This window comes from Dermochelys coriacea, chromosome 2 (assembly GCF_009764565.3).
Source record: "Dermochelys coriacea isolate rDerCor1 chromosome 2, rDerCor1.pri.v4, whole genome shotgun sequence".
Lineage (NCBI taxonomy): Eukaryota > Metazoa > Chordata > Testudines > Dermochelyidae > Dermochelys > Dermochelys coriacea.
In genome coordinates this window covers 162,758,067-162,785,607 of record NC_050069.1, presented here as the reverse complement: position 1 = coordinate 162,785,607, position 27,541 = coordinate 162,758,067, and the positions used below count along the sequence as shown (strand labels likewise).

General features: G+C 39.9%; 1 protein-coding gene across 5 annotated transcripts in view; it reads left to right on the top strand.

Annotated features, from left to right (window-relative positions):
- Positions 1 to 27,541, top strand: part of FHOD3 (formin homology 2 domain containing 3) — a 623,525-nt gene that overhangs the window by 431,035 nt on the left and 164,949 nt on the right. For all 5 annotated transcript variants that reach the window (XM_043508620.1, XM_043508619.1, XM_043508621.1 and 2 more), the window contains exons 7-10: positions 10,557 to 10,668; positions 20,575 to 20,669; positions 24,016 to 24,159; positions 27,178 to 27,416. In XM_043508620.1, coding sequence (XP_043364555.1) covers positions 10,557 to 10,668; positions 20,575 to 20,669; positions 24,016 to 24,159; positions 27,178 to 27,416 — 590 coding nt within the window. The remainder of the gene's footprint in view (positions 1 to 10,556; positions 10,669 to 20,574; positions 20,670 to 24,015; positions 24,160 to 27,177; positions 27,417 to 27,541) is intronic.

Sequence of the window (27,541 nt, the reverse complement as noted above, 5' to 3'; positions counted from 1 at the left end):
AATTGCAACCCTTCCGGGGACTGCTATATGGATCTAGAAGGTGCTGAGAATAAAGTACAGTAGAACCTCAGAGTTGTGAACACCTTGGAAATGGAGGTTGTTCATAATTCTGAAAAGTTTGTAATTCTAAACAAAATGTTAGAGTTATTCTTTCAAAAGTTTACGACTGGACATTGTCTTAATACAGCTTTGAAACTTTACTATGCAGAAGAAAAATGCTGTTTTTAACCATCTTAATTTAAATGAAACAAGCACAGAAACAGTTTCCTTATATTGTCAAATCTTTTTTTAAAAAACTTTCCCTTTAGTTTTTAGTAGTTTACATTTAATACAGTACTGTACTGTTTTTTGTTTGTTTGTTTGTTTGTTTTGTCTCTGCTGCTGCCTCATTGCATACTTCCAGTTCCAAATGTGGTGTGTGGTTGACCGGTCAGTTCATAACTCTGGTGTTTGTAACTCCGAGGTTCTACTGTAGTATGAATCTCCCCAATGAAGAAGAGAGTTTTGACTTTGCCACCTGCTGGTCTGAGGTGTAATATCCCAAGGAGCAACTTGAACCTCAGTCTCTTATGCAGCATGGCAACATGCTGAACGCCTGACTCATTGGAAGGACTCCCAATGATTTCAGTGCACGTTGGCTCAGGCCTCAAGTCTCAAGTGACTAAAATTCAGTGAGCTAAATTCATCCCTCATTTATTTTGGTGTAATTCTGGAGTAACTATGTTGCATCCAGTGAACACTCTGAATTTACACTGGCTGTTAGGAATTCATTTAAAAATTTAAAAAAGTAAATTGCTAAAAGCTGCACAAAGTGAATATTATTTTAAACACTTTCGGCAATTTCCCCTGTAAAGTTTTAGGTTTTTCTAGGTGAATGATTAACAATTGGAATGAGGCCCTTCATTGGAATATTAATCTTGCAATCTCTGTTGTGCAGTATGTTTGGCTAGCTTTGTAATACATTATTCCGATTGTCTTAATGTAAAGAGATAAAACAGGAAGGAACTGCCAAACTCACTGTACAGTGTAAAAGATGCTTAGAGGGGAAATGTTAATGTTTCTTCCCTTCCTTGCTTTCCTCTCCTCCCTTTTACAGTGATGGCTGCATTTTATCTTTAGCCAGAAGATGCTAACATCATTTCCTCTCTGTGGATTGGCTGGCAAGTGATGTGAAAAGAACAAAGTACTTTGTGAACATCACTTCCCCCTCTCAATCCCCTCCAGCATCCTTGAGAAAAACATTGACATCACAGCCTTCAGTGATTTAAGAATCCAGGGTCAATCTCAAAACCTGGTTTGCTGTTAGTGAAACTTCGCTTCCTTGGGTCAGCAGATGTATTTATAACCCTAAAGGGCTGACATCTTTTTTCCACACGCAGTGGTATTTGCAAAGTAAAATTGTAAATACCTTAAGAAAAGCAGGAAAAATATGAATTAATCACAACCCCAAACTGATCACACTGTGATGATGCTGTTGTCTCATAAGATGCCACAGTTGTACTTTTGCAGTCTGTTTCTGCTCATGATTGTTCTTACTGCACCACGTCCTGTTAAATCAAAGTTGCATGTGTCCTACAGATTTTTGTAGTAATTTAGATAGCGATTTAAAATCCTACAGGAAACGATTCATCCTCGTTTATTACAAAGTGTAAGAAGGCCAGTATATCTTAGAAACAGCTTAAATGATTTAAACACAGTTTTCATTGGAAGTTAATGATTCAGGAGGCTGGGAATAGAACACAGAATTTTTGTATTGCACCCATCACTGTGGTGTCTGGATGCAATACATAGATTAAAATGATTGTCAACAACCAATTCAGTCCCTACCTCAACCCCTATCTCTCCTTGACTGGGAAAATGCCCCTACCCATGGGCCTAATTTATGAAAAATAGAAATCCAGGGTTAACAAACATGCCTTGCATTACTTCCTAAAAATACCCTACAAGGGGCTCTGATAGACTAAATTCTCATCAGAGTTCAGAAGATCATTTTCTCTCTTTTGTATTGTTTCCTCTATTCGTGAGATGATCTAATTTAGTGCTGGTTTTAGCTGTGGCTGTTGGAATGTTTTTTTTATTTGTTCAGCAAGCAGCTTTGTGGAATTTATATATACTTTTGTGTGAGTGGAAGGCACTGGAGTTGGGATTTCTGTTCTGCTAGGCTTCTGGGTCATTGTTTCTGACCTCTGCTCTGAGACCAGTGTTCCAAATAGACTGAATTTCATGCTTCATTCTACTTCAGTGTCTGTTTCCCTTGTATTGTTTCAGACAGGAATCCAAGTCCCACCCCGGCATCCTCCTTTTCTTTATTTATCAGCTGCTAACCCTTGGAGTGGAAAAGTCATTTGTGTGACACTGCAGTCTGTTGAGTGGTTTGGGATGGACCATGCGTTTATGTATCAAGATATAAATACCTACTCTGTTTGGTCTGCGAAGCATCAATGGACTAAAAAAACCAGTTAGACATCATGAGTAATAATTTAATTATTGCCTCTATAATTCTGTGATATATTACTTGGCTGTTTACTTTAGCAAATTTCTAATCACTGTAATATATGAAATACAGGAAAAGGTAGTATAAGCACCAGAATGATCAAGACACTCTCAGAGCATCGCTGTGCTCAAGTACACAGATTGGAACCCAGGGTTGTGGTGTTTATGGGAGGGTAAAAAGGGTACTACAAACCTGGCAAGTTTTTAGTGGAATTGAGGCAAAGGCACAACTTGGTACCTATAGGGAGAAAGCTAATTACAACCCCTTGAGTTGGGTAGAGAGGGGAAAAGATCATGTTATGCTTCTAATAAACTTGTCTTTACTCTCCTCCCCTCGGGCTGCAAGTTTTGTGTTGCACCTCGTAGAATCTCACCCTATGAAATTAGGAGTCTTAGTTATTTCAGCCAGGTCTCATACCTAAGACAATATTTTTACAGTTACACTGACCAAATTAGTGAGCTACACACTGGCATTGTGAGCTACACATCAACTACCATAATGTGTTGCTGATTCATACGAACATTAAAGGTTTGGTTTATGGGTATTTTAAATCAATATTTAGCATCTTTAATCTTATCTATTGCTCTGGTTTGAAAAAATAAGGCTACAAAGTTATATATTTGATGCTTTTTCCTCCCATTTAGCAAGGTTAGGAGATCAAAATATTTACATTTTTCTCATACTGTAGATACCAACTTAAGTAGCTGAAAAGAAATACCTTGAAAACTGAAAAGCCTTTTAAAGCCCATTGACTGTGAAATGTAAAAATCCAACCTACTAGATGGTGATATTTTATAATAAACGAGTGGCTCTTTAAAGTTCAGGATCTGAATTTTTTTAAGTGTGAAACTACTGTTCTGTTTTCACCTGAGATACTATCCATTAATGTAACATTATAAATGGTTATAGTACCTCACCGTGAATATAGTACCCTTGATAATTTCAGAACTGTGTAGACACTGTGGAAACTAAATAAGGGATTGTTTGGCAGTTTCATGCTCTTGTTTCAGCTTTGTCCTCCCCAAAGGTGTACAAATTGGAGCTGAGCCTATTATTGATTTTTTTGGTCAGGGGCTGAACCACAAAATCTGGAGCGGGGGAAAGCAGTTTGGTTTGAACTGAAACTGATTTTTTTTCTATGGCCAAGGAAATTTTGCCAATTTTTTGCACTGTCAATTCAGCCTCCCATATTCCTTCCTTTTCATTCTGACCTGGTCAGGCAGAATCATGGTCACGCTCTGCATCTCATGGCATGACTGCTCCATGGTTGAATGAGGAGGAAGAGCAATGTTCAGCAGCTGTTCAGTAGTCCTACTCAGTATTAGAAAATCCTCAACCAGGATGGCCTATTCGGCAAAGTGGAAGCATTTTTCAATGTGGTCATTGGCCCACAGAGTTCAGCCAACACTACTAGTATCCATGATGACAGGTTTCAGAGTAGCAGCCATGTTAGTCTGTATTTGCAAAAAGAAAAGGAGTACTTGTGGCACCTTAGAGACTAACAAATTTATTAATAAAGTACTCCTTTTCTTTTTACTAGTATCCATGACATCTTGAAGTATTTGCGGCATCTTCAGTCATTGGGCCTTACATTTAGCTCATGCATCTAACAGCAATCTCAGCCTTTCATCCACTCATTCATGGAAGATTGGTGTTTCCAATCTTTGTTTCCATCTGCTGGTGCAGGAACCAGTTCCCTTGTGGGACCTTAAAGTGGTCTTAACAATTCTGATGGGATCTCCTTTGGAGCGTTTGGCATTCTATCCTTTTCCTCACTTATGTAAAAAAACTTCATTCCTTGTGGCAATAACATCTGCAAAGAGAGTGTGTGAGTTGCAGGCTTTGGTGGCAGAGCCTCCTTACATGCAGGGCAGTCCTTCAGTCCCCATCCCCTGGTGGTACTGCTTGTGAGTCACCTAAGTGAAATACATGGCTGCATCTACTTGAAGAAGAAGCAGGAACGGTTACTTACTGTAATTGTTGTCCTTTGAGATGTGATACAGATGTGTAGTCCACAACCCCATCCGTCCCCTCTGCTTCGGAGTCTGGGTATTTGATGCAAAGGAACTGAGGTGGATCGGGATGGTGCCCCCTCATATAGCCGGGGGCAGGGATCTATGGCCACGAGGCACGAGCACTGCCCCTCTATAGGTACTGCTGGGCAGAAATCTCTGGGTCCAGTATGCTGGATGCACACACACTCAAGTGAAATACACGTCTGCATCACATCTTGAAGATCCACGGTTACAGTGAGTAAGCATTTCTTTCAAAACAAGTCGAAATGATTCATTTCAACATGACTGAAACCAACCGTTTTGACTTTTTTTTTTAAATCCATTTTTTTTCTGGTTGTCACAAATTTGATCCAAATTTCTTCCCCTCCCAAGAATTCATTTTGGGGGAAAATTGACCATTCTACATAAAAATTCTGCTTTAGTACAAAGCAGCAAGCCAAGAGCTTTCAGTACCATTTTATGTTGAAGTGCGCATCACACACAGAGCCTCATTCCCTGCCAACAAATCTTGTTGACAAAGAGATGACAACAGTTAACAACATCTAAATCCTTTGTCCACTAAAGTGATTAACGTCACCAACCAGTTTGGTCATGTGGTTTCACACATACCTATTTCCCCAATATTTATTAATTATTTTGTCTGTTTTTATTCTGTTAGGAGCCAAATGATTCCCAAAAATGTGCAATTTTATAACTGAATTAAAAGCATCTCCTATTGCCAAAATTAGATGAGGCTATAAACTACAATTTAAAAGGAAAAATATACATATATAATCACCTCTTTCTCCAGGTCTTGGTTGCTGGATTATACCCAGCAGCCATCTTATGGTCTGGTATCCAGTTAAGCACAGTAGGTTGACTGCTGCAGAGAACGCTCAAAAAGTCAGACTGTGCTTCAGTAAATCCATATACAGAAACCTTAGTAGGCTGAAACAGTCACATTGGCCCTAAGGGTTTACAGGGTTTGTAGCATAGCAGCTGCAAGCTGAATGAAAGAATAAATTGACTTAATAGACCGCCACGGATAGCCATGACCAACAGTTAGCATGCTGAGATCACAAAATGGCCCTCTGCTTCGTGGAGGAGGTAGTGGAATTACAAATGGATAGTTTTTAAAGATCAGCATCTCACACTGTTTTTTGTCTATTGGAAGCTGTATGTGACTTCACTCCCAGATACCTCCATATAGATCCAGTCAGCAGTGGCCTGTGTGACTGAGCCTAAAGTTCTAAGGAAAGTCAAAAGTTATGGCCTACAGTAAGATTTCCTTGGTTCTTCAGTTGCAAGCTTTACAGGGAAGAGATTCTGCTTAAACATTTGTGCAGTGCATAGCTCAAGAGACCTTGATCTGGGCCCTAAATATAAAATTGATTAATAAATTTAAATGATAATTAAGCAATAAAAATCATCTCCAGATACCCCTTATTTAATGAGTTGAGTTTTCACCACATTACTAGAAGGCCACCTCTAAGTGTCTGATTTTCATTAGTCCCTTCACTGCTTTCCTAAAACAAGGGGTCACTAGACAGGCAGTCTGGTGATTAGAGTGCTAACCTTGGATTTGGGAAACCTGCGTCTAAGACCCTGTTCTTCCATGGACTGCTTGAGTGATCTTGGGAAAGTGACAGAAGCCCAATTTTTTAAAGAGGCAAGGTGGGTGAGATAATATTTTTTATTGGACCAACTTCTGTTACTGAGAGAGACAAGTTACTAGCTTACCCAGAGTTCTTCCAGCTACCACACCACTGCATACGGCTTTTTAAAGGTATTTAGGTGTTGCGCCGCTCAGAGCTGCAACTCCAACTGACTTAGAATCCTGAGTCTCATTTTCAAAAGTGACTTAGGCACCTGAATGTGACACCCCTTTTACAAAATTTATCGTAGTCCTGTAAAAGTATGCCTTGTGAGGTATCATTTGAAAACTTATAATTTGCTGATCATTATTTTCCTGGTAAAATATGTGTGGTAGCGTTGCATATAAAGTTATAGGATTCCTCTGTATGGTATTACTAAACACGTTCCAGGTCTGGGGACAGCAGCTACAAACCAATTCCCCAGAGCCAATGCCCAATGTTTCAGCCAGGTGTCAATAAAATCAAATTGACCAACACCTGGTTAAGTGACCATTCTTTGGCAGGAAAGAGGATGTGGGTGAAAATTTACATCTTGACAAAGACATAGCTGTGGGTTTGGGGTCCACACAGACTTTCTGTCTTCTGAACCTCAGCTGGAGATGATTTTCAAAGAAGAGAAAGAATTATGAATAGAGAGAGGAGACACTTCAAATTATTCCCCCCTTTCTCTCTACCCACGGCATCCACAACACCTGGTGAGAAAAGGGAATAACTTTGGACTGGGGGAGGGATCCTGACTGACAGAGATTCAGCCAATAAAACTGCTGAAATGTGTGGTGAGAGAGACTTTACTTTGAATTCCTTCAGCTTGTTAAGTGAGGAATTAGTTGTGCTTTACTTTTATTTTTTGTAACCAATTCTGACTTTTATGCATCATTACTTGTAGTCACTTAAAATCTCTCTTTCTGTAGTTAATAAATTCATTTTACTGATTAGATAAATCAGTGTGTTTGTATTAAAATATTTGGGAAACTCCACTTGAGATAACATGATTTGTGCATATCCTTTATTAATAAAATGATGGATTTTATATGAACTTGTGTTGTCCAGGAGAGAGCTGGACAGTACAAGATGTATGTTTCTGGGGGAAAGTCTGGGATTGGGAGTTTGCTAGTGTTACTCTGCAGTGAAATTCTTGAGTGGCTGGCTATAGCACTCAGACAATATAACTGGGAGTAACTTGCATGCTGGAGGCTGTAGGTGAGCAGACCAGAAGTGGTAGCTCTCACAGCAAAGCAGTGTGAAAGGCACCCCAGGCTGGAGAACTGAGGTTACACATCTGTTCATCAGTCCTGATTTTACCCTGGGTAGTGTCACACTGAGTCTTGTTAAAAGTCAATTGCCCTTTATCTTTCTGTGTCTCAGTTCCTAATCTGTAAAACAGGGGAAATAGTATTTTCCTAACTCATAGGATGTTGTGAGGATAAATACATTAAAGATTGTGAGGCACTCAGATACTGATAATGGGAAATATAAGTACCATAGATAAACAGACCAACTATACAGATATATGTCCTTGAAGCAATAATTACTGGGACAATGATTTTTTTCTTGGAATGAGATAAATGTGTTTTAGGAACTGGTAATCTCTGTTTCAGTTATTTTCCTGCCTACTGAGTTAATATAATAAGACAAAAAGAAAAGGAGTACTTGTGGCACCTTAGAGACCAACAAATTTATTTGAGCTGTAGCTCACGAAAGCTTGTGCTCAAATAAATTTGTTAGTCTCTAAGGTGCCACAAGTACTCCTTTTCTTTTTGCGAATACAGACTAACACGGCTGCTACTCTGAAAACTGAAATAAGACAGTAATGCACGGATTCTTTTAGAGCCAGGGTTCTCAAAATTATTTGATTGGGCCCCCCTTCTTTGTATCTGTAGTTGTTTACGCCTCCCCTCTGAGTACATATATCACCAGTCACCTCTGAAGACAGCACTGTGCCAGCAGCAGCACAGAAGTAAGGACAGCAATGAGAAAAGTGATATTTGTCAATATCACTTTTCACAGCAGATTTAGTTCCCCAGAGCCCTGTCACCTCCAGATGAGGGATGGGGCGAGAGAATGAGGAGAGCCTGAGCCCAGGCTGCCTCCAGGTGAGGGAATGAGGGTGGGGGGAAGGAGAGTCAGAACTCATGCCTCCATTGACACATTCCTGCACCTCCCTTGGGAGGCCTGCCCAATAGTTTGCGAACCGCTGTTTAGAGTGTCCTGTCTTTGCCCGGATACATTTTAAATATAAAGCAGGCAAAGATTATTATATTGATAGAGGGACCACATTGCTCTCGCTATTCAATAAGATGTTCCTCAAGCTGTTGGATAGCTTTCGTGCGGAGAAAGATAACAGATAAACCGAATAAAAGTTACAAATACCCATTCTTACAGAGCCGAGCTCGATTCTAGTATGTTGGAGTGTATTTCTGAGAGTAATTATGTATCACGCTAGCAGGGTGGCTGCTTACTGAGTCCCCACCTTATGGCAGAGGTCACTCTGTCATGTCCTGCTACCAATTTTTCCCTTCTTCAGTACCCCTTAATAATTCACTGTCCACAGATAATTAAAACATTCCCCTACTGGGGTCCTATTTATTGAGTCCTTATATACTGGTCCAAACCCCACTTAATTCACTCTTTCCCTTTAGGCAGGGAGTCTCCAGCCCTTCTTCCCAGAGGTAAGTCCCAGGAGTCTCCCAAAAGTCTCTCAGGCCTTCCTTGGCTAGAGCTCAGCCTTCTGGTTCAGGCTTTCAGGCCCAAACCTGTCTGTCAGACTGGGTCTCTAGGAGGAGCCTCCTGTTTACCGCAGCTCCTCTCTGTCACAGCATCCTTGTTCTCAAGGTCTTCCCTGCAGGAGCCTTTCACATTCTCTCTGCAGACTCTCACCCTTCTGCTGCCGTTTACAAGCAGGGATCCTCAAAATCCCCTTTGCTGCAGAAAAATACTGAATTTTCATTTTTATAGAGAATGTTTAGTTTTTACATTTTGTGAAAAAATAAAAATATATGCAGTAGAACCCCATTTATCCAAGCCTCCATCGTCTAGCTCTCCATATTAACCGAACCGGGGATGACAGCTCGAGCCCTGGCAGTGGGGCTCAGGCTGTCAGCCCTAGGTGGCTCAGCTTGGGCTGTCAGCCCTAGGCAGCAGGGCTCCCCATTGTGACTAGGGAAACTAAATTCAGCATTTCATTTTAATTGCAGAAAAACATGAATTTTTATGGGGTATTTTTAATCAGAGAATTTTGTGGGTTTTTTAATCCTGGAAAACTAGGATCCTTCCCAGGTATGGCTCATTCTGTAATCAGCATTAGTTAGCTTCACTTGTCAAGGGGTGAGCCATACTGGTTCAATCCCCTTTTCTCCAGCTTTAAATCCATGGCTTTGGAGGGCTGAGAATAGAATAGTTTTAACCCATAATAGCCATCCTGATACAATTCCTCTCCACTGGCCATGCACAGTCCTGTTTGTTTAAAAGTTCTCCTTCTTTCAGTGTCTTTTATATGTGAGACTCTGTGTTATTTGGTGAAATTTACCCTGCAGGGAAGAAGGTTTTGTCAGATGTCAGGTGTGTAGGTGTTTATATGAGAACGTTTAACTGCTCCCACTATGTGCTTTGGAAATTATCTCATAGACAAACCTTCCTCTCTGTTACTGAGAAATCTATGGACGAAACTATGGCCCTACTGAAGTGAGTGGCAATTGCCAGTGATTTCAGCTGGATCAGAATTTCATCCTAGGAGTCAAAGTTTCTGAACTCAGAGAATACATGATGGGAGGCCCCGCTCATTGATAGAGTTTTTGTTTTCTTGTTAGCAGGTTGCAAACTCAATGCTCCCCTCAGCTGGAGTACAAAAAGGCCATTTTATGAAAGTGTTTTCTGGGACAGTTAAGTATAAAGACACTTCTCTCAGTTCCCATGCTTAATGAATTTCAGTCTGTTTAAATAGAAATATTATAAGAAATGAAAAAGAAAGAAGGGAAAAATCATATCCTATTGCGTAAGAGGGAGGAAGAGCTTGAAATCTGACCATGTTAAACACTCACAAGTAATGAACAATAAATACTGTGTTAGGAGATGAGGTTCTCAGATCAGTAGATTCAGTGTCTACCATGCTTTGACCAGGGACTGTCTAGGGCTGTGAGGAATGTATTGTCATGTTTGTTATGCACTTTGGAGCCTCAGTTTTGGAGTTAAGACTGAGCTGCAGGTAATGGGGAGAGTGCTGTCCTATTAGTGAACAACTAGGCCAACTGGCTGTGCAGAACTTTTATTTATGTGGCTCAAATAGCTTCATTCTCTCATATTGTTGCCATTGCTGCCTCAAGCCAAAATGCAATGCTTACATCTGGTACAGTGGCATGCAGCACATCTGGAAATACTGTGAGCTGCTGAATGACAAGTTACTTTCTTTTCTTTCAGTTCCGTCTGGTGGTAAAGACAGCACTCAAACTGCAGCTGGTGTTTGTGGAGTATACGGAATCCAATGCACCACTTTTAATCCAGGCAGTATCCACAGTAGATGAGAAGAGAGGTGAGTAGCTGATAATATAGGGTGAAATCTAGGTTTTACTGAGAGTTTTGCCATTGATCTCAGTGAGGCCAAGATTTCAGCTATGGTGTGTGTTTGTCTGTTCATCCCAGAGGAATCTTCCTCAGTGATTATTTGTCCCACAGTCATTTTACAAAACTGCTGCTTGATTTTTTTTAAACATGTTTAAAGTATTAATACAACACGGAGTCACTGTGAGAAGTACACTTCTTCTCTAAATAATTCCCTGGGTCTCATTAGGGCTGCTGGTGGGGCAAGATACCATTTCACAGGAATAAGTATATCAGAATCTGTCACATAGTGAAAATATACATTAAAGACATTGATGAAACCTGTCTTCAATGTTACCAGCCAGTAGAAGTTACTTTGTTTTCCTACTAAGACTCTAAGACTATATGGAACTTCTCCATAATTAGTCTGTCTAAGGTCCTGTATCTATCTCTATGGCCCTCATTACTGGGATATCTAGGGGCCTCACAATTTGCTAGTGTAATAATTTTCACAACATCTCTGTGAGATAGGGAAAAGCTGTCATCCCCATTTTACAGATGAGAGACTGAGTGACTTACCTCTGTCATACAAGAAGTCTGTGGCAAAGCAAGGAATTGAACTCTGGTCTCCCAAGTTGTAAGTGAGTGCCCTAACCTCAGGATCATGCTTTCTCTTCTTGCTTAAAAGCGGCCGTCTAACATGGAGAAAAAACGAGTCATCAGTGTTGTCCTTTTGTCATCCCAAAAACCTAAACAAACATAGTACCAGTATGAACTGTACATAGAAAATGGTCTTTTTGTTGCATTGCAATAAAATCCTCCAGCAGATATTATGCTGAGACTTGTCATCCTTAATGTCCAGGAAAAAAGACTTGTATTAAAAAATGTGCACACAATTAAGAAAAGAACAAAAATGTTGTGGTGGGGTTTTTTGGGTGGTTCTTCCCACAAAAATATTGCAGAACTCCAAGGACATGCTCTTTTGATTTGAACTTTTCCTTTGACTCCAGGAAGGTTTGTGAAGCTGCAGACCCATTGTTGTGGTCTCACACACATGGAGATTAAAACAAAGTTCCCATCCTTGGAATGGTTGCCTTGCTGCTGAACTTCTTCAAATGACTCGTTATGGTTAAAGTAAAACAAATGATTGGTGGGAACAGAAGCAGGGTGTGGGATGTTAGGGAGAGAAGAGAAAGTTACCAGTTTTTACTTTTAACTATCAGAATTGGTGTGTTGAAAAGATTAAAAAAGAGCCATAAATCCTCTGTTACCGGGTGGAAGGCAAGGGAATACTTTAAAAATGTGGACTGTTCAGGTTGGTTTTCTGTTTTGAATTAAAACCCATAAACCTTAGAATGCTATACAGCAGAAATGTACTTATAGTGCTCATGTAATACTGAGTTCTATGATTTATTTTTACAGCCAATTGTAGTATTTCCTCAGCCCTCTGAACTCACTTATATTCTCAATATGTTCAAATCACCAGCTGTTCCCGTGCTAGCAAACACTATTAAACAATGGCGGAGGGAGGGAGAAGGGGAAAAAACATGCTACCATGTGCCATCCCCTTTTATATCCTGTAGGATGGCCTTGGGCCTACATTTCACTCCCCCAAAAAAGTAATAAAAGAATTTGAAAATCAACATAAAATTTTGAAAAAGTATACTTATGGTTAGATGATTGTTGAAAGGAAAGTGGGAAATTACTGGAATTCTCATACCAGTTGGGAGGCATATTGCATCCTGGTTTCACAAATAACTTGTTATCCTTACATATCCACTATGCTTAAAAAAAAAAAGTCCCTTTCAATTATATTAGAAATTCCTCAAGAGTAAAACATGAAACTACAAGAGAAGGTGTGTGGTGTTGTCCTGTCTGTTTAGGGTTTGGGGGTTTTTTAAGGTATTCAGAGGAAGAGCATTTCTTTTTTAGTTGCGGTGATGCTGCCTTTTTAATTACAGTTGGTAATTGCTGCCTTGTAACAGTGGCAGACCTGCTTTAAAAGATTTGTTTATTAGATGGAAAAAAAGAGGAAGAATATGTTACATGCCTTGTTTTGGAAATTTTATCATAAATCTTAGAGCTAACTAATTAAGTTCAATGCTGCTTTGAAAAAAGCCCTGTTTTTCATTCACATGCAAGGCGATGAGATATGACATAATTCTTTAACATGTGTACCACACATGATTAACCCCCCAAAAAAAACCCCAACCTTAATAATTCAACCCTGTTTCCAAGTGATCCCATCTGTGATTTCTCTGCTAGAATACATCCATATGCAAACTGAAATACAAAGCTCTATAGAAGCTGCTGGCTTAATAATGGATAAAAGCAGATCATAGGTAAACAACTGTACAGTCCCTAGATCATACGGAGCACCCTCTTGCTTATCCTCCCTTATTTAATTTTTGTCTGCTGTCTGTTCTTAGCTATGAGGGAACTCTCTCCTTTCAATGGAAGTGTTGTATACAGGGGGGGCTGGAAAGTGCTGTAAGAATTCTTCAGTGCTTCCAGCTGCTACTTTATCACAAGCATCTTTTTTTAATACAGAGATTAAAGCGCCGTGTCTGAGCTGAGCACGGTAACTTCCTGTTTGTGCTTATTGTTTCTGCAACTCTGGCTGCTGTTACATGACTTGTAAGCAGCCTGTAATATCAGAATAGTTCATGTTTTCCTCCCTTATCAAAACAGAGTTAGATATTCAGGAGATTAATACTGATATTCCTAAAATCAGATGAAAGAATGTGCATGAACATAATAAGCTTAAAAACAAGTATAAATGTAAAAGTTGTCACCTGTTAGTGCTTATGACTACTAGAGATATACAGATAAACCTCTCTCAGTCGATGAATTCTCACACAGCAGTACCAGTTGCACCTTACTCCTCACCTATGGTATTCGTCTTCTCCTGGGCTTTTCATGAACAGAAAACTATTTGTGTTTACTTGCATGCCTGCCTATGATATGGAGACTGTATATTAGGACTTGGCTGACCCCACCAAACTCATCTTCCTTTTTGATTAGATTTGAACAAAATTCATATGCACACAGTTTTAAGGAGAGGCCAAAAAATAATCAGAGACTCAGGAAGTAACTAGATATACTATTTGGATATACTGTATTTAGAGTGTCCTGAATCATCTAGGACGTCATGGTTGTCACTGTGCTTTACACCATCCATGGCCACACTGAATTTAGTGGCAGCAATGTGAATGAAGCTCAAATGATCCTTCCCCAAAAACACCACACTTCAGATAAAGGAGAATCTCCAGTAGCTGTCAGCAATAGGAAGCCTATGACATATAGGAGAGCAGTTCTGGTTCCATTCAGTAGGAAGGCACTGGTACACATACAGAGAAAGAAACGTCTTCCAGTTCACTACAGGAAGCCTGATTTTTCTCTCTCATCAGTTTTACTACTGGTATTGCATGGAAGTCATAAGCTTGTGCTTTTAATAGTTCCTACAACTACAATACCCACCTGCTGAAGTGAAGAAACTGATTGACAGAGCCAGAAGAGTACCCAGAAGTCACCTACTACAGGACAGGCCCAACAAAGAAAATAACAGAACGCCACTAGCATCACCTTCAGCCCCCAACTAAAACCTCTCCAACGCATCATCAAGGATCTACAACCTATCCTGAAGAACGACCCATCACTTTCACAGATCTTGGGAGACAGGCCAGTCCTTGCTTACAGACAGCCCCCCAATCTGAAGCAAATACTCACCAGCAACCACACACCACACAACAGAACCACTAACCCAGGAACCTATCCTTGCAACAAAGCCCGTTGCCAACTCTGTCCACATATCTATTCAGGGGATACCATCATAGGGCCTAATCACATCAGCCACACGATCAGAGGCTCGTTCACCTGCGCATCTACCAATGTGATATATGCCATCATGTGCCAGCAATGCCCCTCTGCCATGTACATTGGCCAAACTGGACAGTCTCTACGTAAAAGAATGAATGGACACAAATCAGACGTCAAGAATTATAACATTCAAAAACCAGTTGGAGAACACTTCAATCTCTCTGGTCACTCGATCACAGACCTAAGAGTGGCTATACTTCAACAAAAAAGCTTCAAAAACAGACTCCAACGAGAGACTGCTGAATTGGAATTAATTTGCAAACTGGATACAATTAACTTAGGCTTGAATAGAGACTGGGAATGGATGAGTCATTACACAAAGTTAAAACTATTTCCCCATGGTATTTCTCCCCCCCACCCCACCCCCCACTGTTCCTCAGATATTCTTGTTAACTGCTGGAAATAGCCTACCTTGCTTGTCACCATGAAAGGTTTCCCTCCTTCCCCCCCCCCCTGCTGCTGGTGATGGCTTATCTTAAGTGATCACTCTCCTTACAGTGTGTATGATAAACCCATTGTTTCATGTTCTCTGTGTGTGTGTATATAAATCTCTCCTCTGTTTTTTCCACCAAATGCATCCGATGAAGTGAGCTGTAGCTCACGAAAGCTTATGCTCTAATAAATTTGTTAGTCTCTACGGTGCCACAAGTACTGCTTTTCTTTTTGCGAATACAGACTAACACGGCTGCTACTCTGAAACCTGTCTCTTGTATAACTCTCTTCATCAGCAGATCTCAAAGCACTTTTCAGAGTCAGTTTCATCATCCCCTTTTTACAGATGGAGAATTTGGGGCACAGAGAGGTGAAGTGACTTGCCCCAAGTCACCCTGTAGACCAGTGACAGAACTAGGAATAGAACCAGGTCACATGAGTCCCAGCCCAGTGTTCTGTCCAGTAGGCCACATTGCGTCCCCATATGTCACGGTCTGCTGTCAGAAAAAGTGTTGCCACAAATTCAGCATTTTACCTTCATTGCATGATTGTGCAGGAGGAGGAGCCAAGTTGTATGGAGACTACATTTGTTTACCACATAGCATTGAGAATTAACAAATGTAGGTAGATAACAGTATAAAAAGGAAAAAAAAACAGCTGAACATTAAATGGATTTAGTTTTTCAGTAAAGATAGACCTGACCTGAAAAGTTTAGCTCTCACTCAAAATTTGAACGTCTTCAAAGTTTGAAGAGGTCTGACCATTACAGTTGGTGGCAAGCCAGGGCTTTTGGATTTAGATACAAATTTCCCTAACATTTGGGAGTGTTCAGATCTGTGGTTTTGGTTTGAACTCATGAGTAGTCTGAGATGTTTGAAAGCTTTCCACAATATGAATATTCCTCTTCAAGGGAAGGTAGGAAGAATAAAGGAAAATGAAAAAGCAAGCATACAGCTTCATGTTTTTCAAGGCTCCTAGATAAGCGTCATTGTCTTGCTGCATCCTCTTGTGAATTTAGAGGGCATATACACACTTCAGTAACAAGATGAGAGAATTCAGAGGGGTAGCCGTGTTAGTCTGTATCCGTAAAAACAACAAGGAGTCCTTGTAGCGCCTTACAGACTAACAAATTTATTTGGGTATAAGCTTTCATGGTTATATCCCAAAAGCTTATGCCCAAATAAATTTGTTAGTCTCTAAGATGAGGAGGGAGGCTTCTCTGCTCCTTGATGTTTTGAACCATGATTTGAGGACTTCAATAGCTCAGACATGGGTGAGGTTTTTCATAGGAGTGGTGGGTGACATTCTGTGGCCTGCGCTGTGCAGGAGGTCGGACTAGATGATCAGAGTGGTCCCTTCTGACCTTAGTATCTATGAATCTATGAATCTATGAGAGAAGATAGCCTCACAGGTAACCTCATGCTTTCTCTTTGATTGTGCACCTCAGGATCACAATGAGAAAATGTATCAGAGGGGTAGCCGTATTAGTCTGGATCTGTAAAAGTGGCAATGAGTCCTGTGGCACCTTATAGACTAACAGATGTATTGGAGCATAAGCTTTCGTGGGTGAATACCCACTTCGTCAGAGGCATGTAGTGGAAATTTCCAGAGGCAGGTATAAATATGCAAGCAAGAATCAGGCTAGGGATAATGAGGTTAGTTCAATCAGGGAAGATGAGGCCCTCTTCTAGCAGTTGAGGTGTGAACACCAAGGGAGGAGAAACCCTTTTTGTAGTTAGCTAGCCATTCACAGTCTTTGTTTAATCCTGAGCTGATGGTGTCAAATTTGCAAATGAATGAAGCTCAGCACTTTCTCTTTGAAGTCTGATCCTGAAGTTTTTTGCTGCAGGATGGCTACCTTTAAATCTGCTGTTGTGTGTCCAGGGAGGTTGAAGTGTTCTCCTATAGGTTTTTGTATATTGCCATTCCTAATCTCTGATTTGTGTCCTTTTATCCTTTTACATAGGGACTGTCCAGTTTGGCCGATGTACATAGCAGAGGGGCATTGCTGGCACATGATGGCGTAGATTATATTGGTGGATGTGCAGGTGAATGAACCGGTGATGGTGTGGCTGATCTGGTTAGGTCCTGTGATGGTGTTGCTGGTGTAGATATGTGGGCAGAGTTGGCATCAAGGTTTGTTGCATGGATTGGTTTCTGAGTTAGAGTTACTATGGTGCAGTGTGTCTTGCTGGTGAGAATATGTTTCAGGCTAATGGGTTGTCTGTGGGCGAGGAAATCAGTGGTGTCACGGAGATAGCTGGAAGTACTGGTGGAGTAGGATCTGAGTAGAGAATCCACATATCCGGACAGTCCTTCAGTGAGATTGCCAATGCCCGAGATGGTAGGGAATCCAGGATTTCCGGGTTTATGGATCTTGGGGAGTAGATAGAATAGCCCCAATTGGGGCTCTAAGGGTATGTTGATTTGTTCCTGTGTTAGTGTAGAGAGTGTCCTGAGTAGATGATGCAGTTTCTTAGTGTATTCCTCAGTGGGATCTGAGGAAAGTGGCCTGTAGAATTTGGTATTGGAGAGTTGTCTGGCAGCCACCTTTTGGTAGTCAGACCTGTTCATGATGACAACAGCACCTCCTTTATCAGCCTCTTTGGTTATAATGTCAGAGTTGTTTCTGAGGCTGTAGATGGCATTGCATTCTGCACGACTAAGGTTATGAGGCAAGCGATGTTGTTTTTCCACAATTTCTGCCTGTGCAGATCGGCGGAAGCATTCTATGTATAGGTCCAGACTGTCATTTCGACCCTCAGGAGAAATCCATGTGTAGTTCTTCTTGTGCTGTTGGTGGGAGGATATCTGTGTATCAGAGCGCTGTCCAGTGTTATCTTGAAAGTATTCTTTGAGTCTGAGATGGCGAAAGTAGGCTTCCAGATCACCGCAAAATTGTATCATGTTTCTGGGGGTGCTGGGACAAAAAGAGAGTCCCCGAGATAGGACAGACTCTTCTGCCGGGCTGAGTGTGTAGCTGGATAGATTGATGATATTGCTGGGTGACTTAGGGGTACCATTGTTGTGGCCACATGTGGCAGGTAGGATTTTAGATAGCTTACAGTCCTTTTTCCTTTGTAGAGAGGTGAAGTGTGTAATGTAGATCTCCTGTCTTATTTTAGGTTTCAGAGTAGCAGCCGTGTTAGTCTGTATCCGCAAAAAGAAAAGGAGTACTTGTGGCACCTTAGAGAATAACAGATATATTAGAGCATAAACTTTCGTTGATGAAGTGAGTGTAGCTCACGAAAGCTTATGCTCTAATAAATTTGTTAGTCTCTAAGGTGCCACAACTCCTCCTGTTCTTTTTGTCCTATTTTAGTAAAGTCTGTTTGTATGGAAGGTTGGTTATTTATGAGAGTCTCCAGGTTGGAGAATGAAAAATGGGCAGCCTAGATGCAAATGTCACATCCTTATCTAGTGTAAATTGGAGTAGCTCCATTGAAGTCACTGGAGCTACATTGATTTACGCTAGCTGAGCATGTGATCCAGAATTTCCATGTTATGTGTCAGGAAATGGCCTTTTGTAAACAACAACAGCCTATTACCTTCTGAAAAGCAAGTTCTGCTGGAATGACTTGCTGATAACAGTGTCTGACTGACAGATTAAAATTATACACCCAGAAAGCAGCGAAGCAATGGGTGTAGGCTAGCTAAATTTGTGCTTTCATGGGTACCTGTGGATGTCATCTTTACATGGAAACGGGCAGGAGAATGTGGAATGGTAGAATAACAAGATATTGCATTTAAAAAACAAAATGGAATTGTTCTAATCAAAATAAGGACTGTCTAGCTACAGAATAAAAGGCATTCTCCCCTCCCCCCCCAGAAGATCTTTCACTGAATCATAAATTAAGGATTAAGTAATTAATTTGTCATGTTATTGACAGTTCACTTCCTTACAAATAGCACTGTTGTCGGTCAGAATAATATAGTTTCCCCTTTTTGTTTCTCTCTCTCTCTTTCTTGTTTTCTTACTTTTTTCTTTTTTCATTAGAAACCACAGGAAGACATTTTTGTAGTGAGGATCATTCCTCCCAATCATATATCTTATTTGAGCAGAGTGAATTTGTTCCACATGTCTTTTGAACGTGTGTTCCTTGCCCAAAAATGTCTGTTTATGTAGAGAGGCAAATGAAGAGAAGGCAAGTGGAACTGGAAAAGCTCATTACAGAATAGTGTTTTAATTAATGCATTAGAAAAAATACTGAGCAGTGAGAATGTATCTCCAGCCCTTTTGTACCTTTGCCTATGATATGGAAGCTGCCAAAAGCTTTCTGTTTTGTTTTGTTTGCAGTGAGGATTGGAGAATATTGGTGTCAATAAAAGTAAAGGAACTGAAAATGGGAACATTCTGCTGTCTAAATGTTCATCTGTAAGGAACTTTGCACACTATAAACTGCCATCACTTTGTGAATGGCGTTCTCAATTAAGTCAATGGGAGATTTGCGTGTGTGTGGCAGGATATAAATTTGAAAGCAGTGTGAATGAGAGATTGCTCGCAGTGTTATGATGATAACTCATGTGGTGTATCTGACAACCACAAAAGTATTATTTGTTAGGCTACAGCATCCTATCTTTGGGGTCACTGATCACCTAATGACAGGTTCTGATGAAGCATCTCTCAAGTTTCATTATATGAGTGTATCATCACTCCATATCCTGCAGATAGAATTATGGAGGTGGATTTCTATGAAGATTGGTCAGAATCATTTCTCTGCAGTTCAGAGAATGCCTTCCAGCTTTGCTGATCATGTAGTTGAATTAGTCTCTCCAAGTAAATAGTTGATAGCTTTCTGATTTCCCTCCTGATCCTCACATTTACTTCAAACACAACTGTCTGAACTTGGATCCTTCATTATCCGGTTCAGTTTCCTTGATAGATCAGTTTTGGTTCTTTCTTGAGTACATGTATCCACCTGAGGTTTAGCCAAATAAATGTGATGGTTTTGCAGAGCATCTCAGACATACGACTTTAGCTTGAGTCTACCAGCCATTTTTCTAAAGACCTGTAGAATTACTTTATTTGGAGCAATAGGCTATTAAAAGTCACCTGGCTTTTCACAGATTTTGTAATTGTATGATCCAAAACAAATATATAGTATTTCCCTTACTGACTAAAACTGAGAGAATCACCTTTGAAGTGTGTGGGGGGGGAGATGTAGGGAGGGGTTATAAAAATAATTCAGGTAAAAATTAGGACAAAAGATATATCACTCTTGCACTGATGCTTTTTATCTGGGAAGCATAAACTGGGATTCAATGTAGTCGTCTTTATTTCAGTCATCAGTACTTGTCGTGATATACGTACCTGTCCCAATAATACACTATACAACTGTAATATCATAGAATCATAGGACTGGAAGGGACCTCGAGAGGTCATCTAGTCCAGTCTTTTGCACTCATGGCAGGACTAAGCATTATCGGTAAATATATAGATGTAAATATTGATGCATCAAAGAACTGTACAATCTAATTGTTTAGCAATTTATCTAACCATTTGCTATTATGAATCTGGTACATATTGTCTGAACCTGTTCATTTTTCTAGATTACATGATGAGCTACTGTTTCTGTTTTACTCTTAGGAGCCAAGCCATGGTCCAACATTATGGAGATCCTGGAGGAAAAGGACGGGGTTGACACTGAACTGCTGGTTTATGCAATGACCTTAGTTAACAAGGTTTGTTTTAACACATTAATATCATTAGCAATATTAGTACTCATTTATTTTCATAATGCTCAAAGGTGTTGTGGGCATTTGGCAGATATATACCAAGACCAGTCTTGTCCCAAGAACTTACAGTGCAAGCCACTCAAAGCCAAACTGGATTAACCTTATCTAGAGAACACTATTTGCAGTTTTAGTACTGTGCCTTTGGCCACCACTCTATTCTGTTTTTGTAAATATAACATTAACAACAGCAGATGCCATGATGAGGGGCACTAAATATATCTTTGTATAAGTAAAATAAATATTCAAATGCTGTTTAATCTCAACTTGCAACAGCTGTAAAATTCAGGTCTCCTCTTTCCATCTTCTCTTTTCCATCCCTTAGAATACTACCAGATCTCCAGGTTAGTGAGGAAAATGAGGCTTTATAGTAGCTGAAAGAGAAGTTAAGTCTTTTCAAATTAATTGGCTGGTGTGGTGGGAAGTCTGAGCAGTTGGGCACAGCATATTCACTTGAAGTGAATGCTGTGGTGCTTTGGGATTGTGTGAGGTTTAGGCAGATAGAAAGAGGGGTTGAGGTGTTTGAGAGTCTGTGGTGGGTGGGGTGATGGAAGATAGGGACTTTGGGGGGCACAGGAGACAGATAAGGACAGTAGTGTGAGCACTAGATGGGAGTGGCAGTTTATGGATCAGTAAACTCCAGGGCAGCTTTCTGAAGGTTAGTTCACATCATTATGACAACCTACCAGTATGAATAAAACTGATGGTTACTCTTGTTATTTATCATTTGTGTAATGGCACCAACCAGGATCAGGACTCCATTTTGCTAGGTGTTGTGCCATCACATAGGGAGACACAGTTCCTGTCTCCAAAGAGCTCAAAATTTAATTAGAAAAAAGACTCAACAAATGAGTGTAACAAACCATAGGGATGGGGCGGACAAGCATAATGGTAATAAGATCCCATGGTTACAAAGGTTAGCTTTGTGCACAATTTGATGGTTCCAGAACATTTGATTTTTTTTCTCTATGCATCGAGTGTAATGAATTTAACAGGTCTGAGTGCTAATGAAAGGGTTTCTGTTTGAAAAGGAAAAGGTGCCATGATTTTTTCTTTCTTGTTTATAGTTCTCAAAGGTTTTTATTACAAGTAGCTGTTCCATTGTAAAATCAACTGTTATCTAAAATATGCATGTATACACACAAAATAAAACCAAAAGGCCATAAAAATGAGAAGCTAGTTAGAAAAAAGTTCTTAACCTCTATAGTAATCAGTCAGATTTTTAAAACTGACCTTTTAAAGAAGACAGAAAGCCAGAATGTATTTAGGAACCAAAATATCATTGTGCTTTATGGTTTTGTTTAACAGGTCAGAGTGTTACTAACATTATGACCTGTTAAATTCACTATATTCGTTCAAGTACCTTCAGTTTGTCAATTCTGGTCATAAATCACAATATGAATTTATTTCTACTGCATAGTACTTTCTCAAGCTCTTGTTCATGGCTACAGTAAAGGCTTTTTGGTAAAGTAGGTTCTCTTTTAATGCTTGGAATTGCCCTTGGGAACAGTCTGGTAGCACCAGATCACCCAGTAACATCACTGTTGTCATGATGTTTCATTTAAAACCAACTCCTGGTCCTGTTGAAATCAGTGGCAAAACTCCCATGACTTCATTGGGATAAGAAACCTTCTGAAAGGCATTTCTCGATTCACATACATATGTAACTGCCACTAAAGCAGGAAAACATGTCCTCAGGAGTCTTTTTCCATGCCCATTTCATGCGATGTTGTATTTCATACTGGGTTCCCTCTTTCTGGGGGTTATACCTCTTAATCTTTTCTGGGAATTGTCAGCCACTAGCATTTGTTTTATTACTTCATCCCGTATTGACTTATTTTCATCCCACAGTGTATTTCTTTAGGTCTGAGCCCATCATTCCTCCTTGTAACTTTTTTAGGAGGGTCGTGTAGACCTAGCCTAAGAGACCAATTCAGCCACAGTTATGCACACTGGGTGACACCATGCTCTAAAGTGGCTTGCATAGTACTTGTAATAAGGTGCTACTCAACATGAGTGGCAGAATTAGGCTCTTAAGCTTATTTGGGCCTGATTCTCACTTGCCCTGCACCTTGTATAGTCATTAACAACAACATAAACTCAGTGTAAAATGCTACCAAATCAAAATAGCAGTACATTACACCCACTTTGCAATGGTGTAAATGACTGCCAGAAGTCAACAGAGCAACAGAGAATCAGGCCCATTTCTGTTTAAACAAATCTCTCTCCAATAATTCATCTTCTCCCCGACTTCATTCTGCTGTTGAGTCATAATAATGGATTCATCACATGGCAGTCATTTTCAATACTAGGCTGAGAGGGCAGATTGCAATACAAACTGTACTATGACTTCACTGCACAGTAGCAGTGTGTGACTAATGGTAGTATTGTTGAATTCACCCGCCAAAAAAAGTCTAGACTGTGATAAGAAAAGCTCTGTATTAAACTCAGAAACAAATAGAAATGGGAGTTCAAAAAGTTATTGTGGAATAAATTATTTTTATATAAATATTCTTTATTTTCAAGTTTGTGAAAATGTCTCTCTACTTTTAATGGTAACTGTTTGTCTCAATTAGAAATGCTTTATATATGCTGTAACTCTTAATAAGCCCCTTTAGACAAGGTAGCAAGTACCCCTTCAGTAAGATTTTAAAGAATGAAAAGGAAGGAAGGAACTGATATTTTTGCTGTCTAGATCAACTTGTACATTAAGAATACTACTATTGTTGCTGACTGAGCATCAATCAGCTGTCAGAGTAGCAGCCATGTTAGTCTGTATTCGCAAAAAGAAAAGGAGTACTTGTGGCACCTTAGAGACTAACAAATTTATTAGAACATAAGCTTTCGTGAGCTACAGCTCACTTCATCGGATGACTTCAATCAGCTGTGTGGCTCACCCTTCTCCTTAAGGCTGAAGAGACAGGAATCAATAGGAAACCAGCTTGCCTTGCTCAGATAAATCTTTTTTAAAATTTTCTCTCTCTCTCTCTCTGCTTTTGTACCTGTGCTTAATACCTTAATAGTTGCTGCTTTTTAGTTCTGCAGTTAAGTAGAACCAGGGAAGGATCCAAATATATATATTTGTGTGTTATCTTTTTTTTTTACATATTTTCCCAGAGTTTTTGGTTAGACTCTGCTCCACTTGATGTTTTATTTTTCTAGCTGTCTCACTAACCCCACTCTTTGTTTCTTGTTTAACCACACTCACGTTACACTGCCACTTACAAATTCTTATAAAACTTTTTTAATTCTCTTCAAAACAAATCAATGTTAATGTTGTTCCTTTGATTCTCAGACGCTGTCGGGGTTGCCAGATCAGGACACTTTCTATGACGTGGTGGACTGTCTGGAAGAGCTAGGCATTGAAACTATTTCACAGAGACACTTGAACAAGAAAGGAACAGACTTGGACTTAGTTGAGCAATTTAACATTTATGAGGTAACATAACATTCCCTGTTTTATGCATCTTACAGCTTGTGCAAACTTCAAAGCTGGGTGTGGGGGATATGTAACCTAGGTGAAACTTGGTTATCTATTTTCTTTTAAAAGAAAAACATCTGGTTCCTGGAAGTGTTACACACATTCGTATATATGACCTACTCCGGTACATGACTACAGGCAGTACAAATGCATTTCATACTAGAGATAGGTTATACCTCAAGGTGAAACAGCACATTTATTAGCCTCTTTAGAGGCAGTTCTGCCTGCAATTAAAACTTTTTCTTAAACTGCTTGTTACACATCAGTCTCCCTAAGTCAGTAAAAGTTCTTTCCATATGAAAAAGCATTCAGTGCACAAAAAAATGTCCAGCCTACATCAGCTTCACATACACGGCTCTCTCCACAATTGATTGCCCAGTGAGTCCTTGTTTATGAGTTTATACTGGATTAATTCCTACCCGACTTGCAGTGATTGGGTAATGACTGACTCCACATTCACCACCTGTGAAATATTTATGTGCAAAGATAGGATATTTGGTTTCTTAACGATTAGACACTTTTCAGACTTTGCTTTTTTAGGCCAAAAGTAATATAAAGTGCATGTGAATTTATGTCATGGTGCGGTGAAATGAAATTACTGCCTCTAGTACTAAGTCCAGCTGCAGAGACATTGGGCCTGCTTCTCTGCTTTCTTATGCCAGCTTTACCCCATGGTAACTCCATTGATTATAGTGGAATTACTCCTGATTTATACCGGTGTTAGATGAGTCAGGCAAAACATAACTACAGAGGCCCTAATGCTCAACTGAATGTAGTCACACCAACTGAAAACTTATATGGTTCATTGGAGAATAAGGTCCAGAAATGTCCTCTCTGGTTTTTGAAATCCATCATGATACCAGTTGACAAGGGCAGGTTTTCTCAACTTTACTGAGAGAGTGGTAAAAACAGATAAAGATATTAAGCTGGCATGAACGTGTGTTAATTTCTTTCTTGGTTGAGAAGAAATCTGTAGGCCAGTGGGCTAGCTTGCCTTTATTGTATGTACTGCTTTGCATTATATTCAGCAGTAATGGAAGAAACCTACAGGCCTGTATCCTGTAAGACATTAGCTTCAGCAAGTTAGGATAAGGCTTGAGGCCTATGAACTTTGAACAGATAAACTTTGTACAGAGAAATGGCCCAATGGAAAACACCAAGTATTTGGAGAGCTGAAAATAGAGTTTATGGGGAAGTTCTGAGCACAGGTACAGAATTCAACCAGAATTCAACAGAAGTGTTCAGGCAACGAACTGATGTCTCTAACAGGTACATGAGATACATCTAAGGCTAGCCTGCTTGCTTGCCTATATATCTTTTTTTATAAGTTTCTTATTTTTGTATGAGTTTGATTCTTTGTTTTATTATAATAAGTTTATAGGTTTATATTAGAGTATATTTTGGCTGTAATACAAGGGATCTGCAGGTCACATCCTGTATGTTGAGCTAAGGCAGTTTGCATACATATGTTTGGGACCTTTCACTGAGATAGATGGTGATGAGCTAAAGCATAAGGTCTATATATGGCTGCAACCTTTAACATGGAGGATGTGTTAAAGCAGGTTGGCACAGGGGCTTTCCTAAGTTTTAAACTTAACAGGTACACCACACTTTGGAACTTGGAAAGAACCGAAATAACCAGTTAGGACAGAAATAAAAATGGGATACCTAACCACAAAAGGGCCATGGTAACAAATGGACTTATATGATAATGAGTGGAGATCTTTGATATACTAACCTATAGGGAAAAGACACTCCAACATTAGTAAGGTGAGGAAATACAAGTAAGGAAAAGGGGGAAAATCCCCTACTGAATATGCATCAAACATAGCAGTGTCAGCGTAACATATTATAAAAGTGGCATCCCAGCCTAGGGGCAGTAGGAGGACGAGGAGATGTAGTCCTTGGGAGATGCCAGAATGATGGTCACTGGTGATGTTGGGGAAGGTGATGAGGAAGATGATGGCTAACGTTTCAGGTTGTTCTACAGGAGATGATGTGAGTATATGGATGTGCAGATGTACATTCTGTAGTATCTCCGTCTTATTAAATTGGGGTGTTTGTAACTTTGTTAAATGTATTATTAAACTATATTTGTAAATATAAAAGAGTTGCTATAGGATGAGTGTTACAACTGCACACATCAGGGTTCCCAACTATATAATAATTTGAATAATACTGGGCCTGATCTTGGGGCAAGAAACTGGCAGCCCTCAAAGTGATAACTGGGGATTCTTAAGTAGTCAATATAATTTAATACATAATCTAAAGATCAGGCAACAGATTGTAGCAACATTTGTAAAGCTCCAAAGTAGTCCGTTATGTATAATATCTCGATGGCCCTCATGTAACTACTTTCTAGAGAGTAGAAAATCTAGTGGCCAGACTGAGTTTCAAGAGATGTGGATTTTGTTTATGGACCTGTCCCAGACTTCCTGTGGGACTTTAGTAAATCACTTAACCTCTCTGTGGCTCAGTTTCCTCATCTATAAGATGAGGATTGTATATCATTACCTCCAGTGGTAGAGTGGGAATTCACAAGACTCAAGGTCCCTTTTGAAGTTGGCAAGAATTTTACCATTGAATTAAATAGGGCCAGATTTTCTCCCAGGGATTTTCAAAGGCGTAAGGGAATGAGGTCCCCAAATCCCACTGTAATATGATGGGAGCTAGACATCTAACTCCCTTAGATTTTGAAAATCCCAGCCTAAATGTTTACAAAGTTCTCGAAGATCTGCAGATGAGGGGGTCTATACAATCCCAGCGTATGAATAGCAGCAGTAAGATGAGTATGTAGCATCTAACGAGGAGTAGCAGTTGTAATGGTGAGTATAGTAAGAGTCAGTTAAATTATGCTGGGAGCAATGACTTCATGGTTGAGGATGATGTGCAGCTACATATTCATTGTTAAAACGTGAGTGAAAACATAGGAAATCTAGAGATAATGTGAAAAGTCTCCCCTTTTGTTCCTTTCAGATGACACTGAGACATGAGGATGGAGATGAGACTGCTGATCCCCCGCCCAATGGGCGCAAAGATAGAAGAAGGGCCAGTCTTGGCTCCAGTGAACGAAGGGGATTAGAGCGCAGGAGAAGCCGCAGACATTCAGCCCAGAGCATCAAAAGCACTTTATCAGCTCCTGCAAGTCCCTGCAGTCAGTCGAGCCCAAGCTTCATATTAGGCCATGGGCAGTGTATTGAAGATCTTAGTGAGAAGTAAGTGCTTGAGACAAGAAACATTCCTTTATTCTCATTGTTGTGCCTTTCTATTGTATTCATTGCACATCATTGACTCTGATCATGGCAAACTGTTCAGTTATTTCATTTTCTCCTGCCTTTCT